This window comes from Rhea americana, unplaced genomic scaffold (genome assembly GCF_003343005.1).
Source record: "Rhea americana isolate MKP2758 unplaced genomic scaffold, rheAme1 scaffold_35, whole genome shotgun sequence".
Classification (NCBI taxonomy): Eukaryota; Metazoa; Chordata; class Aves; order Rheiformes; family Rheidae; genus Rhea; species Rhea americana.
This window is the reverse complement of record NW_028186479.1, coordinates 4,211,659-4,228,065: the sequence shown is the minus strand read 5'-3', so window position 1 is coordinate 4,228,065 and position 16,407 is coordinate 4,211,659. Positions and strand designations below refer to the sequence as shown.

At 39.9% G+C, this 16,407-nt stretch overlaps 1 protein-coding gene across 3 annotated transcripts in view; it reads left to right on the top strand.

Annotated features, from left to right (window-relative positions):
• The first annotated feature begins 42 nt into the window (after positions 1-42).
• Positions 43-16,407, top strand: part of ZNRF2 (zinc and ring finger 2) — a 54,800-nt gene continuing 38,435 nt past the window's right edge. For all 3 annotated transcript variants that reach the window (XM_085311827.1, XM_085311828.1, XM_085311829.1), the window contains exon 1: positions 43-1,397. In XM_085311827.1, the coding sequence (XP_085167953.1) occupies positions 710-1,397 (688 nt within the window). In that variant the 5' untranslated portion in view covers positions 43-709. The remainder of the gene's footprint in view (positions 1,398-16,407) is intronic.

Below are 16,407 nucleotides of genomic sequence, written 5' to 3'. Positions count from 1 at the left end.
TTTTTTTTAATTCTCTCCTCTCGCTGGCAGCGCCGTAAAAACCCACTGCCAAACTTGGCAGYTCCCGCGAGCTCGGCGGCGCAGGGGCGATCCCCGCCTGCCCCCGAGGTGGTGCTCGCTTCAGCCCGCCGCGCTGGGAGCTCGCCGAGGGCGCCAGCCCGAGCGGAGGGAACCCKCTGAGGGAGACACGAGGGCAGCGTCGGATTCGGCGGCTTCAGCGCCCCTTCCCCGGCTACCTGAGGGGAAGGCGGGCGGCGGCCTCACCTCTCCCCCTCTGCGAGGGGGGGTGGTGGCGCAGCTCTCCGCCCCGCGGCGGGACGAGGGGCAGGGCCGGCCCGCGTTTCGGCGCCGGTAGCTCGCCGGGAGGGAGGAGGAGCGGCAGCGGAGGCAGCGGTCGCGGCGGCCGTAACCGCTCCCCGTGCCGTGCGCTGGTGCCGCCCCCATTATGGCGACACGGTAGAGGAGCGGCTGCGCCGCGGTGACCGCCCCCTCCCGCCTCCCGCACAGGCACAGGCACGGCGCGCCGCGGGCGAGCGAGCGGCCTCGGCGGCGCCGCTGCCGCCGCTGCCCCCCACACAGCTCCGCGGCGGCGGCGGAGGAGGAGGATGGCGGCGGCGGCGGCCGTCACAGCAGCAGCAGCAGAAGCAGCAGCAGCAGCGCCGGGGCCGAGCCGCCGCGCAGCGGGAGCCAGCACCGTCCCGAGCGGCTCATGGTGGCGCCCCAGACCCGCGAGCAGCGGCCGCGCCGGGGCCGCGAGCTGAGCCGGATCCCGGCGGGCGGCTCTCCCCTCTCGAAACCGACCCACCGAGCGACCCGTTTCCCTCTCCCCTCGCCCGGCGCGACCCTCGCCTCGGATCGCCCCCGCCGGGGCCGGACTGCCGCCGCCCCCAGGCGCCGCGGGCAAGGCGGCGGCGAAGGGCACCGGGCAGCGCCAGGCGGCGGCGGGACCATGGGCGCGAAGCAGAGCGGCCCGGCCGCCGCCAACGGCCGCACCCGGGCGTACTCGGGCGGGGATCTGCCTTCCTCCAGCGGCGGCGGCGGCGCTAACGGGACCGGCGGGCGCTCGGCGGGCGCTGGCGGGCGCTACGCGCACTTGGCGGCCGCGGCGTCTCACGCCGCTCCCGGCGGCTCGGCGGCGGCAGGAGGAGCGGCGGCGGCGGCGGGGGGTGCCGCGGGGTCGGCACCCCGCAGCAGGTCCCTCCTGGGGGCGACCTCCTCCGGGGCCCGGGCCGCGCAGTCCGCCTTCAACATCCCCCACAGCAGCGGCCCCTACGGCTCGCAGGACTCGGTCAACAGCACCCCGGAGGAGGGCGGCCGGGAGCGGGCGGCGGGCGGCGGCGGGCCCCGGCTGGTGATCGGCTCGCTGCCCGCGCACCTCTCGCCGCACCTGTTCGGAGGTAAAGGGCCACCCGGCGGGGCGGGCGCCGCGCGGGGCCGGCAAGGGTGGCGGGGCATCGCCGCCTTGCGGGGGGTTCGCGCTTGGMGGGCGGGGGCTTTGGGCCCGTGTCTGCGCTGCGTCCCGACGAGAGTTTTGCCGGGGGGAGGCGGGTACGACGCCTAAAAACGAAACAAACCCCGCAGCGGTGCTGTCTAGGAGGGCTGCGAGGGAGCGGCGAGCCTCTCTGGCCGCCGACTTCAGACTTTTAATAGCTGTAATCGGTGCCTGTGTAAATACTCTTGGCTACTACTTACATAATTAGAGTTTAATTGGATCATGTGTCTCTGCCGTTTATTTTAAAATCGGACCAAAACCCTCTTTAGATACTGATTAGTATGTGGCTGCTGCTTGTTCCTGTTTATAAGTCCTCGGGTTCTCAGTTCTGAAAAACAGAAGTGCAAGTAAGTTTGTTTATTTTCCCCTAAGAGATGAGAATAGTTGAATAGCTGGCTGTGCCTCTGAAGAAGCCTCTGCAGAAACAATACTGTGTGGTCTTGAAGATGGCCACGTTTTCTTGAGGCAAAAGGATAAAAAGAGGTTAAGTAAAACCTTGCATTAACCAAAAAGCAAAGGCCGTTTAGGAGGCATGTTAAACGTGGGGCAAGTTGCATTAAGTTTTGTCTTTCCAGTGATATTTAGATGAAGAGTGCAGGTGTAGGACTTGCGTTTTACTGAAGGTGTCCTTTACCGTAAGGTTGAAAAGCTACATATAAATTGCTGACTGTTTTCAGTGCTGCCTACTCTAAAGGTCATTGTTCATCTAAGACAAACATTAAGGTGCAATGTGACCTCTTTAATGGTTTCATCCTCTTCCAAATTTGAATATGAAATGTTAAACTTATAAATTTATGTATATATATATACACAATATATACAAGTGTTAAACTTGGCAGAATATCAACTAACTTCCAAAGAAGCTTTCTTTTGGGGAAGGGGAGGCTAATATAAAATTACTATGTTTCTATATTCTGATTAATCCTTTCATAAATATTATTTGTAAAAGATGAGTTTTCTTTTCTGTAATGTGTACGGTTTTTAGTCAAAGCAAGACTCTAGCCTGACCCTCATGTGCTGCTTGAGTTTTCTGTCACATGACGAGCTACTCATACGTTCTTGGTGTCTTAACCTGAAGATGGCATTATCTGTTATTTCTTAGGTATAAAACTGTCTCCTCCCAATGCTGTGGTTGAATGTAACAGAAAGCTGTCAAGCCCTGTGTTATTAAAGGAATACTTGCTCTTAAGAAAGAAAACATAGCTATGTTCATAGTCCCAAGCTGCTGAATAGCACTGCTTTGATTCAAGGATACTTGCTATACCATCACAGTAGCTTGTGGGGAAGAAGTGCATGTGCTTTTTAGATATGAAAGGATGCCATACAAATCAGAATTGTGCAGTTTGTACTAAGCACAAGGGAATCGTTAAAGCATGTAGCCAGTTGTTGCTCAAAGGTAAGACTTTTTTTTATCTCCCTATGTAAGCATAGTGTTGCAACCTGCRTTGTTGTGAAGGGGGACTGGATTAAATGTAGATGCAGTGACAGGGATGAGGAGCAATAATCTAGGAAACTGTTTATTCAGCTGCAGTAAGATCTCTTCAGAATGACTCTGAACTTGATCATACTTTACTATGTCAGGTGATAATCAGTGTGTTAGTTGTTGTTCGATAGTATACTTTGTCTTTTCATAATCTTTCAAATTAAAGTGATAAAAAGAATATAGACTGAAATGATGAAGAGTTTATTGGTTTTACTGGTGCAGTACTCTTATCTGCTGACTTAAATGTGGGATTTCCTATGTTAGGGTTATGAGTAGCAGCTTGCAAAATACACTTTCTTTATGTGGCCACAAGATGATCATGAATCTAATTTGCTTTTCTATTCTAAAAATCTTACTATTTCCTATTGAGATGAGCAGCTGTTTAATCCTAATACTGCAATATTTATGAGGAAGGCCTTACCTGATATATTATTCTCTTTTGCTATTTAAATATTCTGTGATATGTAACTCTTCATCATATTGAATGGGGGAATCCAAACGTACATGATTTGTATTTTCTTGATTCCGCATAATAACGAGATGTTTGGAACAAGTAGACTGCTGAAGATTATGAATTAGTAGCACTCACTATGGTGAAAAATAACTTGAAGGATTGTTCCTGTCTGGATGGTAACTAGCTCAAGCTTGTCTAGGTGTGGTATCTGGCATTTATCTTACATGTTATGAGCATGTTTGAAGTACTGTCGCTTATTTTGCAACCTAAAAATTAAATGAATTGTTTCTTTTTATGTTGAAATCTACTGAAATTAATTTTGAGAATTAGTATATCAGTTCTATGAAAGTTATTACTTTTTAAAAATTTTCATACATTGAACTGAATCTTCAAGCATGTATGTTTTTAGACATATTTTGCTTGGCTTCATCAATCAGTGACACACAAGTGTTGTATTCATTAGATTACTGTAATGTAAAGTAATTACAGTAATTACTTTTACTGAGCAGCTTTGCATACTGAAGTAATGCATAAATATTAACTCTGTCATTTATATAAATCCTGAGAGTACTTAGTAATATGCCATTTAAACCAGATCATCTGAAAATTAACGTTACCATACGTTAACATATTGGAAAGTATGATCAGTTAATTGCTGTATTTCTTCTTAGCGTCAATAGACTTTCCTGTTTAAGAGTGGTCCTGTCTGAATTCAGGCTTGTGCACTTTCATGGTCTAAGTATAATTGAATAAATACTGCTATGTGTCCTTATGTCTGATCTGAGAAAGAGAATTTAATTCATGGACAAATGCATACTTGTTTGACTTTGTTGTGAGCATTCCTGGAGTAGCTTGGAGCATTATGCAGAAGGAGGTCCAAATTCCGTAAAAATCTTGCAGCTGTCCCAGTAGTAGAGTCGAAACCTGTGTGTAATGTTCAAACAGTTTATTGCAGCACAGCACTGAGTTCCAGTTTCCATCAAGGTGATAAGACTTAGAAATTTGGGGCAGGAGTTTCCAATTCTGCCCCTCAATGAATGGGGTTTGCCCTCTCTTGCCTCACTTAAATAAATATTCTATTAACCTTCTATTAAGAACAGCCTCAAAATGAGTTGGCCTTAAGGTCCACAGTTTCATTTTTGCACTGTTYTTTATTCAGTAAGTATTTTTGCATGGACCGTCCCTATATTCTGTTGTAGCGAAGCTGCTGCTGTAGTTGCCATATARCCTATCTGTTTTTGCCAGTAATATTCCTTTACTGCCACTACTGGTTTAGCTATAAAAATGAACAGTCTTTCAGAATTTTCTCTGCTTTGGATACCTGCTGGCATGTTACATCTGTCGCTTAAGATGTTGACGGTCACTTAGAACCCACTTTATGCTTGTGATTCTATTTCAGGAGCTGAACTTGTGGTTGCCACTGGGAAAATTCTAGGTGAAAGCACCTAGTAGAAATACCTTACTAGTGTTCAGATTGAAATCTCTTCATGAGAATGTTGTTGTAAGCCAGGGTTTATTCCATAATAATGTCCACAAAAACAGTTTTGTCTTTAAATGTCTTTGAGGAAAAGTTATGTGACAATCAAACTATAGATAACAGAAAATGTTACCTTTTTTTTCCTACTTCTTTAATCAGATTGATTTAGCAGAGAATTTATAAATACTATACAGAATCTGAGATTGTGCTATATACAGCCATGTAACATTTTATTTACTGTCTATATTGACAGGCTTTAAATATGTAGTGCTGTCAGCTATGACTATTGACAGGTTTCAGGCCTACTTTCAAGCCTTGGAGTAATAACTCAGAGATTAAATTGCTTCCATGCAACTTTTCCAGGAGAAAGAAGTTCATTACATTCTTCTGAAGCTGCATAATGAGAGAATTTGTCTGGCTGCTTTTTTTCTGCAAAAGTTTCTTACAATGCAGGATTTATTGCTAACCACTGAACGTGTGTAACACTGAATGGATAGAAGCTTTACAGGTATTTCATAGTAGCATTTGTTTGTAAGAATAGCTGGTAGAAGTGCTGAATGAATTCTGCATTCTACAGAGAAAAGTTCTTGAAAGACTCAGGTTATAATTTGAATTATTTGTTGGATTGAAGGAAGCAAATGTCATTAGAAGAATGCTGTGAAGTCTCAGGAAGGTAATTTTTTAGGGATCTGTCACTGCTGCACAGAATGTCGCGTTTTGTTTTACTTTCCTGTCCTGTTCAGTTCTGTGGTCCATTTGAATATGCTCTTGAGAGTCTCTTGATCTTTCTCCCACTTTTCTTTTTTGTGTTTGTGGGGATCTTCTGGTCACTTCCTGCCCTTCTCCCAATGTCATGCAAGTGCTGTTACTTCATGGAATGGAGAGTGTGACAGTCCTCAAGACTTCAGATTCAGTTGTCTTCCTGTTCTGGCAGCCAAAGTTGGTAGCTGAAGGAACTTTGCCCTCTAATTTGGGAAGGGATTGGAAAGTACACTTTGCAGTGAGACTACTGGGATATCCTAAGTATTTGTGTGCGTGAAAAACACATTGCAAGCAGCTTGATACAGCTCAGCATACCTTCTTTTCCTGTCAGTTGGAAGGTTTTCTTGATGCTTGAAGACATCAATAAATCTTCAATACAAGCCAAACTTTTCTAGATTAGTTCCTAACTGTTGAGAATGAGAAAAGGTTGTGAGGAGTTAGTCTAAAAGAAACTTGCTTCTCCTTATGAATCTTGCCTATGTTGGACAATTAGAGCTACAATAACACAGTTGTTTGTGGTCATGAACACAGAAGTAGTTTTCAGACACTTTTGCTGTTGCTGCTCATAAGTCTTCTGTGATGCAGAATAGTGGGAACTAAGAGTCTCTCTGTGCTTTGGGGCTTTGGTTTGTTTAAATTCAGTTGGCTGCAGCAGTGCAACACGACTGTATCCATGCTCCTCTGCTTTGGAAGAGTGTTGGTAATAACAGTGAGAGATTGGCTGAATTCTGCTGGTTGTGGAAGAAGGTTAAAATGAAGATTGGTTTGGAAGTGGAGAGAAATACTAACATGTCTGTACACATACAGCTACCTTCGCAGCAGCTGCACATTGAGGGGGAGATAGATGAGTGCCTTAGGTTCTCTGTAGTTACACCTCTGTGAGTTGACTGCAAGGTGAAATAGAAGAGTCACTTTAATATTCACTGCAGATACAGGAGGCTTTGGAAATGAATTAGCATCGCATTACCCAAATACAGATAAAAACTCCAGTATGCTGGGATAGCATTTCAAGGATAAATCATCTGATAAGGAGTTTCAGAAGAACTGTTCTGACAGATGAATTTGAGGAATTTGATTCGTGTTCAGGGTCTTGCTGCTCCTATATATAGCGAGCTCTTCTGTTGCTCCTGCACATAGTGGGCAGTCTGACTGGCAACAGAGACATAAACACTCCAAAGGAGTGGAAGGGAGAAAGGAAAAAGGAAAAAGAAAAAAAAAAAAAAAAAAAAAAAAAAAAAAAAAAAAAAAAAAAAAAAAAAAAAAAAAAAAAAAAAATTGGCTCAATCAGGAGAATAATCTTAGTCTTAATATGTTTGGACAAACAAGCTTAAAAAAAAAGAAAAAGAAAAAAGAGGAGAACTGTCTGGCTCTTCCAGTGGTGCTAGCACAGTCCCTGGGAGCCACATGCTGTTCCCCTCAGATGAAGGAGGAGCCTGGGCTCCTGGCTGACAAGAGGCTGATGGCACCAGAGTAGAGATTGAGGCAAGTGACAGAGAATCTTAGGAGGGCTTTTTTCCCTTCTCTTCCTCTCTCCTGATAAAAGCAAGGGGTTAGGAAAGTCAAATAGTAAAAGAGGCAGTACTGCATTTACTGGAGAAACTTAAATATTTATAGTCTGAAGAGAAGAAAAGAACTTAATTATAATGGCATACATAAATATTTCTTTTGGCTGTGGAGGCAGTGATAATACCTGATTGAGCTGTCAGACTGCCAGTCCAAACAAGGCCTTCCTCTTTAACTTCTGGTGAATACCTCATCCAGCTCTGATATCCTGACTGTGTATCTCCCCTTGTGTTCTCACACAATTGCAGACTAGTCTCCAACAACTTTCCAAGTCATTTCTTTGTCTTATAAAGAAAGCCTTTTGTCGCTGCTAGAAATGAAAACCTACTTTTTAAAAAAACACTGCCAACCTATCCATTTAGGTAAGTTCTCTCCTGTTCTTGTCAGCTACTTACGGAAAACTTCATCATGTAAGTGTTCTTAGTCTGTTATCTTAGCCTTACATGAAACTTCTAGGTTTTGACTAGTGTTACAAAGTGGTGAAGTTTTTAAGCAGGTTTTCCCAGCAATTTGCAGATGYGTGTACCAAATTTATGTTATTTTCAACAGTTTTTTCAATATCTCCTCTTCTCATTAATGGTTTAATTTCTTTTAGAACAGACCTATATTAATTTCTACAGAGAGTGTTCTTTTACTGTGGTAATGGCACAGGTTGTTCTTGCAGATGTTTAACCTGTGAAAAGGAGTGAAAAACCTTTGATTGCTGCACTCAGAGGTTTTATTTAGAACTTAGGAGAACCCAAGTTACCTTGGGTAACTATGCAAGTATAAAGGAAATGGGTTTTGTTGTCCGCCCTTATTGCGAGTGTCCATGCTAGCTATTTCCTAAAGCAGTGCCTAAGTTCCCAAGGCAGTCTTTCCTCTGTAAATAATCATAATGACTTCATGGGATGTCTTGGTGTCCCCTAGAGCTCTCCAGTGCCTCTTGTTTAACGGGCTTTGAATTCCTGATGCTTTCAAAAATGGGAGGGCAAGCCATGGTAAGTATGAAGCTTATTCTCAGCCTCACTCAGCACACACTTCTGTTCCCTTTGTGGAAATTGCGTAGAATTAATGTGGAGAGAGCAGGAAGTGCACAGGCAAATCTTGTAGTGCCTGGCATGTTTACCTGCCTGCCAAACAGAGTACAAAGTYCTCCATGAGATCTGACTGTGTTACCCTTAGTCTTCTTTAAGGATTGACCTGCCTGGGTGTTTTCTTCTTTCTTGTTTGCTATCTCTAAAAATCAGACCACCATAGACTGAATAGTCCCCAAAGAGCGGGTGTGCTGCATACCATTGTTGATATTTTTAGTAGATTGTGTTTGCTGATGGACTTAGTGTGCTATAAATACAGAGTTCTCATCTGRCATGCACCTTTCATGTCTTCTAGTAACATGTAACACATTCACCTAAGAAAGTGACAAGAAAAAAAATAACAATTTATTTGTTTTTACATATGAGATACTGTTTACATAAAGCAATTGTTTAACAACACTTAACTTGTAAATGGCTTTTAAAACTAGTACTATTCCACTAGTATTCCTAGTCAGATTATTGTTATTAGTCCCTATGTCAGATTTATTGTGATTTCATTGCAATTTTATAAATTAAGAAGATGGAATTTTTAGATATTTTTAGAGGTTAGTTTAGCACCTGGAGCGTTATTAATGATAGTAAATGACATTCTTTCTTATGTTAGTGCTAGCACATTGCCTGAACATAGATGAAGGCTATCTTGTGCTTTGCTTACAATACTCCTAGAAGTTTTTCCTATAGCTTGAATTGAAATACTGTTAAGGTAGTTACTACATTAAGTGGAATTAAATCGTTACCACACTGAGTTACAGGTGCTCAATGGGAAAGGAGGAGGTATACATGCCTCATAAAAACATGGGTGTATCTGTCTTAGGGTACTGAATTTGACATAAAACTGAAGGACAGATTCTTGCTGAACTGTATTGAGTGTAACCTAAATGTAGTTTTTCTATACTGCTAAAATAAAATCCATGTCATAGTGTACAGCAATAGATGTGGCTTTCCTGAACCTGGTAAAGGTTTTCATGTGCAACAAAAGAGGTTTGCCTGGAAATGCTTTCTGCAGATGCTCAGAACAGGCATTTTGCTTCCTTTGAAAAGAATGGATTTAAAATCACGTATCTGCATTCCAGATACTGGAAAGCGCATTAAGCGTGTGCAGCAAGTGCCTCTGGAGTCCTGCAGTCTCTTGCACTGGATAACCATGATTCATTTTCAAAACAGAATTGGAAGAACTGTCATCAAAGATAGTATTACAGCATTAGGTGTGAAGTGGTTGAACATAAAGTTGCCTATGCAACTTTCTTTTATAGCTTTTTAATTTTTCAGTATTCTGATTTTGCAGACTTAATGACTGATTAAGGCTGGGTTCTTGGGTGTTTTGTTTTATATTTTTTCTTATCCATGTGCTTTATATGAGGATATAGTTATTAGAGGTAGTCAAATCAATGTATAGGTACATGTTTAATTTTTATATTGGCGATAGTACTAAATGCACATAAATTGTTTGCCTGAGTTAAAATAACAAAATAAAAACTTTTGTGAAAACTGAATGAATCTAGAAACAAATTACAGTTCAAAAAAGACCTAAAAATAATTGTGGAGCCACTTTCGTATTTTTAACATTCTTTTCCATCTGTAAAGCAACAAAAGCTATAGTCCACTCTCACAACACAACTACAAGGTTGTTGTTTGTTTAAGAGAAGTGATCCACTGGAACTGTAGGAGAATGAAAATAGCATGAAATTCACATGTGTAAAATGGCTGTATGCTATCAAAAAAGTACCCTTTGAATACCTAATTTTTCTGCCCTAACATTTAGATATTAGATGACAAGTGTAGTGGCATTGCTTGACTTCTTATGTACCAAACTATACTATTCTTCAATTAGTTTTATTTGTTTGCTTTGTTTCAGCCTTAGATATGCTCATAATGTCTCATATCCATGAATTTGTGTATTACAAATGGTAACATTTAAAGATTAGATGATACCAGGCTTCTTTCTAACTATGGATATGAAAATGTGTCTAAATCCTTTCAGTACTGAAACAGTTTCCAGTTTGAAGGAAATACAGACTACATTGTTGACCAAACAAACAAAAACACAACACACAAAACCCCGTGTGCTAAAATAAACTTTGGTTTTCATACACTTGATAAGACCAAAATCCAATGACAACATAAAACTAGAGATTGGAGGAAATGTTCCTTGCAAATATGGGGCTAGTTCTGCTGGAAACAAACAAAAAAAATAAGGTGGTTGAAGCAWTTTTTTTTGTGCAAGTGTGATAGATTAATAGTGGGTTAATGACAGTGACCTACTTTTAGGTAAACTTTAAATTATTGATGAAAATACTGGCATACAGAATTCGTATTTTATCTTGATATTTTATTGGCACAAATGTGCACTCAACAGCAAAACTAGGAGTAGCCAAAAGTAAACAAAAGTAAAGTGAATCCCCGCTGAAGTGTATTAGAGAAGTGGTTCTCCTAGTTTGTTATCCACGCGTTGTTCCCTCCATCTCTGCTGTTCATTAGTTGACTGGTGAAATGGCAGGTATATCCACAGGGTGTAGCATGGTTTTGAGTGATGTTGGCTTTTCTTGTCTGAAAAGCTGTACAGACATGTTGGTTTGGTTATTACCAGAGTTTACTCTAGAGACAGCTCTAAGATACTGAGCTGAGAATGGGAAAGATGAAATAATCTGTTCTAGATGAGTTGATGTAAATTAGGAGATTATTCTGTTTTTCACTTTGTTTTGCTCAACTAATACCTTAACATGCAGGTTAAGTGCGCAGAAGTGATACATAATGTGCCCACATTGGGAAGGCTGACTAATACTTTCAAACGTCTCTACTTGATTTAGCTGTAAAGTTTGTAAAATGCTTTGAGAATGATAAATTTTGCAAAATGCTAATTGTAGGATGTACCTCTAAGGACACTTTATGTATTTTTTTTTCCTTGTCCCTTTATGGATTTGAACTATTTCTATGCTGCTTAACAGCTGTGTCCTGTAGTAACCTATTCTTAACTGTAAAATTGTTAGCTGTAGTGTGCAAGCATTCTTTAAATATTTTTCAGATCAAATATTTTTATTGAACGTGTGTCTGGCCTGATGCTGTACAGGAAGATTCAGAATTAAAATGAGTAAAAAACATAATGTTTTATGTTTTTTAACATAAATRTTAGCCTCAAAGGAAATCCTATAAAAAATGCACCGATAATTTAAGCAAGAAAGAGGAGGGGAGAAAAGTCCCTATGGAAATGTTGTTTGTTACGTTACTCTTAGAGGTAATCAAGATGAACAGGTGTGAGTGTGCTGATACAAATATTTTCTGATCTCTTAAACTGTCATCTTATAGCACTCTAAAGCTGAGTATATGAGAATCTCCCCCTTTAATTATTTTTTTTTTCTTTCCCTTCTTTGCCCTATTGCTATTTTCTGCATGGATGAGTCATCTCATTCGCAACACTAGAACTACTAACTGAAGTGTTATTGGAAACAAAAATAAATCTGCAGAAATACTGATTTAGCTGGATCTTAAAAATACTCCTATGTTTAAAAWTCATGATTTTTTTTTCCCTAGAAAAACAGAATTCTGGCTGTTAGATTTAATTTATTTTGTAACTTTGTCCCCCRGTTTTGACTGGTAGTAATTATATCTGCAAGGATAGTTGGAGGAGGAAGGCTGAAGAGAAGTGCACTGAAATAGGTAACTGGTTATGTATCAAAGAGAAGAGAGGTCATTTTTGATGGAATTCGTTATTTTTAGGAATCTGTTTTTAATAATTATCTGATTTTTTTTCTCTTCAGTATTTCTAATTTGCGTTTCCCTAAACCTGAAAATTGACATGTAACTTTTTGATTTGCTTGACCAGTATTTTGAAGCCGATCTTCCCGTGCACAATCTGTTTTGATTAAACTTACTTCCTTAAAGACCTTTCTGAGTAAATGTGCTGTACATATAACCCAAAGCATTGAAACTTTCAATCCAAATGTCAATATATTAATGCTTTCATTTTTTTTCTATGCTTTACAGATTTGTAAGCTTATGGATTTGCATAACTGTAATTGAATTTCAGAAATGTTAAACAATCTAGAAATAGGAGAGAGAAGATCATCAAGTCATTACCTTGTTTTTTGTGCATTTTCCTTACTGTTACAGCTTCTCTCTGAGATATTTAGCCTTGTGCTCCTTCAGTCAGTGATGGTAAATGTACTTGGTACAATGTTTTTAAGCTATCTGAACAGCTAAAACGCTATCAGGATGGATTTACTCAAGTCAGCGAGTCTTGTGCCTGCAAACCTTCTGCTCTCTTCACAAATCTGCCCTGAAGAGTGTAATCCTGTTTGTCAAAAATTGTCATATGGAACTGACAAGAATTCCTTCTTTTGCTGGAGGAAAGCAGCTCTCCATGTAATCGCAGGAGTCACATCTTAATTTAAATTGTTCTATTTACAGTCCTTGGTGGAAACTCCTAAACAAATTGTAGTGGTGCCTTCCTAACCTTGAAAGTCAGTGGCAAATATCAGGAATATCACTATAAGTGCTTGATTGTAGAGGGGTTAATATACAGTGAAAGTAATCTTTGCCAGCTATTACAGTCAGTTTCCCCAAGTATGCAATACTTAAAACATTGCATCCTCTCTTCTCACACCTTGTGCTGGAAAACAAGTTTGCTTTCTTGGGACTTGCTCTGGATATTATGAATGAATTTTCCTGTTCATTTTTAGCTTAGTAGACATACTATATCTTGCAACCCCTTTTGTGTAAAACTCTGGGGAAAAAAAGTAGATTTAAGTCTAAGCAGTGATGTGAGTGGGTGAAAGTCTTTTTGCTGATGATCATGGGGCTGGATGGAACCTTAAGGTAACTGTTGCATCCAAGTACTGAGAGGCAGATTCAGCTAAAYTTAGCCCATTACAAACAGATAATGTTTACCTGCTTTTTCTTAATAGAACTATAACTCATTCCCTGGGTATTTTATTAGGCAACTAACTTTACTATTGGAAGACTTTTCCTAATAAGCAAATTACTTTCACTGTTTCAAAACTGATTCCTAATTTTGAGTTCATAAATTTGCAAATGATGCATTGTATTAACTTCATTGCAAGTATCAAGGTCTCTGGTTTTCCTTTTGATTGTACTTGACTCTTTCTAGCTATTGGAATAAATAGAATTTCAATCATTTATATAGCCTTAAAATACAACTGAAAAGGCATTTATTGCTGTGTTAGGATTTAGTATCTCAGTTTTCAAATCCACTTGTTTACTAAGTGTGTCTGACAAAGAAGTACCAGGGTGGCAATGAGGCAGACAACATTTAACAATGAAGTAATTGTCTTAAAATACATGTCACGGTTGCTGTTTCTGTCAGTGGCTGTCTGCCTAGCCAGAGTCAAGAGGATAGATTGATAACAGAATTTGTTAAAATAGACTTACTTGGAGAGTTGTCTGGCATTACTATTTGTGTTAGTAAACTTGAAACTGCTTCTTCCTGTATAAACAAAGAAGCCAGCCATGATTATTCTTTATAACTCAGAGCACCTGGCTGGACTGTCAAAAAACTTTCTACAGCACAGACAAAAGTTAAAATTGTGATTGTGTGTATGCAAACTGGCACTAGTGCAGTACAAATGGAGGTGGTTCTCAACGACTTTAGTTGCGTATACCTCATTGTCCTTTTTGTGAAATGAAAGAAAAGTAGTACCTCTGCATCTTTAAGCCATGAATCCTGTCTAGGAACTGAGAGAAAAAACCGTTACAAGGGCTTCGTTGTGGCCTGGCTGCAGAGCACTTACACCATGTATTAGTATCTCTATTTGTCTCATCATTGTGGTATGTGGATAACTGCGCTTAATAACAGGATTAACAAAAGCCTAATAATGAATCTCACTTTGTCAGATAAATTGTTCAGCATTTAACACGCGTGTTAAACTCCCCACCCCCCCCCCGGTCTGAGACCCATTCAGCACCGGGGCTCTGGACAGCTCAAGTCAAGCGCCTGTTGCAGGCGTCTCTCGCCCTTCCAACTGCTGCTGCCGGAGATGCGCTGGATTTGTTAGCTTGGAGGAAAAATAAAATGCCCTTTAAGAATAAGATGTTCTATTCTTCCCCCAGATTTCTTATTTGACTCCTGAATGTTGTTTGAAACACTAAGAATTTTCAATGGACTGATTTCCCCCAGTTCTGTGTGGTACAGAAAGCAGCATTGACAGCTCTGAGAGTAGACTGGATGGACTTTCCCTGAAAGGCTGCTTCTGCTTGTTCTGTCTCCAATTCATAGATTCCCTTGTCATAGCTTTCCAAAATAGTGGCATGCTAACTTTCTTGTTCCAAGTTTTATCTCTTTTTTTTTTTTAAAAAAAAAAATTAATTCTTTGTGTATTTTAAAGATTTTCTGGAGTGAGTTATTTTCTGCCACAGTTTCGTTAATCTTATGCTTTCAGTTGGACTTTTCTGCCTGGTTTATCCTAGAAAGTGGAAGGACAAAGCGAAAAAGCAAGTTATATAGGATCTTTCTGCATCACATGATCTACTCAGTTTTCTTTGACACTGTGTGACRCCAGCTTTTTAAATGAGATGGTTAAAATATTAGACCTCAAAAACTAAATCTAGAGAAACTTTGGTGAGCATTAATCTGACACATTTTGAAGTAACGTTAGAAAGAAGTTTTGAGCAGTAAGAAGCTCTCTAAAAGATTAACCTTTTGAAATAACATCAGTTTATCTTAACAACAAGCTAAAATCTAGAAGCTGAAATATTTACTTATGAAGAAAGACAGTTTTCACATCCAGTAATGCAGAGGTAATAAGATAAGTTCCATCTCTTGTGTAGAAGAAAGAGAAAAAAACATGTAAATATTTAATTTCTCTTAATAGCTTTCAAAGCCAAGATGGAAAACGGTAATACTTGGATTCATGTGTGGAAACGGAGTTTGTAAATAGTTCAGTGACCTTTTCCCTTTCTTTTTTTGACCTTGCCTGGAGAGAGCTATGTGGCTTGAATATTTTTTTCCTATTGTTAAGTGCAGTTTATTTAAGATAATGTGTGCTTTTTTTCCCTACTTACTGTTATCTTTTTACAAATGTCTTGCAAGGTTTTCTTTGGGGATGGGAATCCTAATGTAAATATTATCCTTTTCTTAAGCTGAAGACCTTTTAGTCTATTTCTGTGTCACTACACTAGCTTCTGAAAGAACGTGGGGAGCTTTATTCTATTTAGTCCTAAATACATACATACATACATATATATATATATATATATATATAAAAAAATATATACAGATATAAAAATACATGATATATAAATATATGTAGTAATGTATAAAATTATATACATATAAATATATCTTATGAATATATTATTTTTATAATATATATATATATAWAAACAACTATTTTCATTTCTTCCTCTCCCTCATTGGAATAAATACAGTCAATTTTGGGGGGAGCGGGAAGGAAACTYTAATTTTACTATTTCAGTTGTTGGCAAATACACATTTCAACGTATATGGAAAATGAAAATACTATTATTAAACAAAATTAGTATTAGAATATCTCACTGTCCTGAAAGTGTTACGTTTCCAAATCAGTTATCTCTAATTCATGGATAGCTTTGCTTTGTTTTGGTTGGGTATCTGCCACATATCTTTRTGAACTGTGGCAAGCTATTGGGTAATTGCAGAGCTTGACTTCCACTTTTTTGGTTTTTTCTTCTGATTTTTTTTTCCTTAATCTCGCTTCATTGCACTTCAGTTKGGAGAGATGAATATGTAATATGATTTTATTTATAAATCTCTAAGGTTTTTATTGAAGTCATATTTTAAAAGCTATTTCCCTGGCATTCTGATTTTTTAGGTTTCAGTCAACTCACTGATTAGTTGAGGAAATACATAATTGGATAGTGAATGAAATGCTTCTCACATTTGCTTGGATGAAGGAGGAATCCACCATATAAATGTAAAATTATTTAAATTATAAATTATTTTAAAAGATTAGTTGGTAGAAGACAAAAGTGGTAATTTTATAGGAGGGTTTATTTCCTTGTCTCTCTTTCAATTTTCCTCTGCAACACTCATAAAAGTTGTCACAACTGGGGCTTTAAAAGACATTCCTGTATGTTTTATACATTTCTTGTATACAAGCAGCTTGCCTT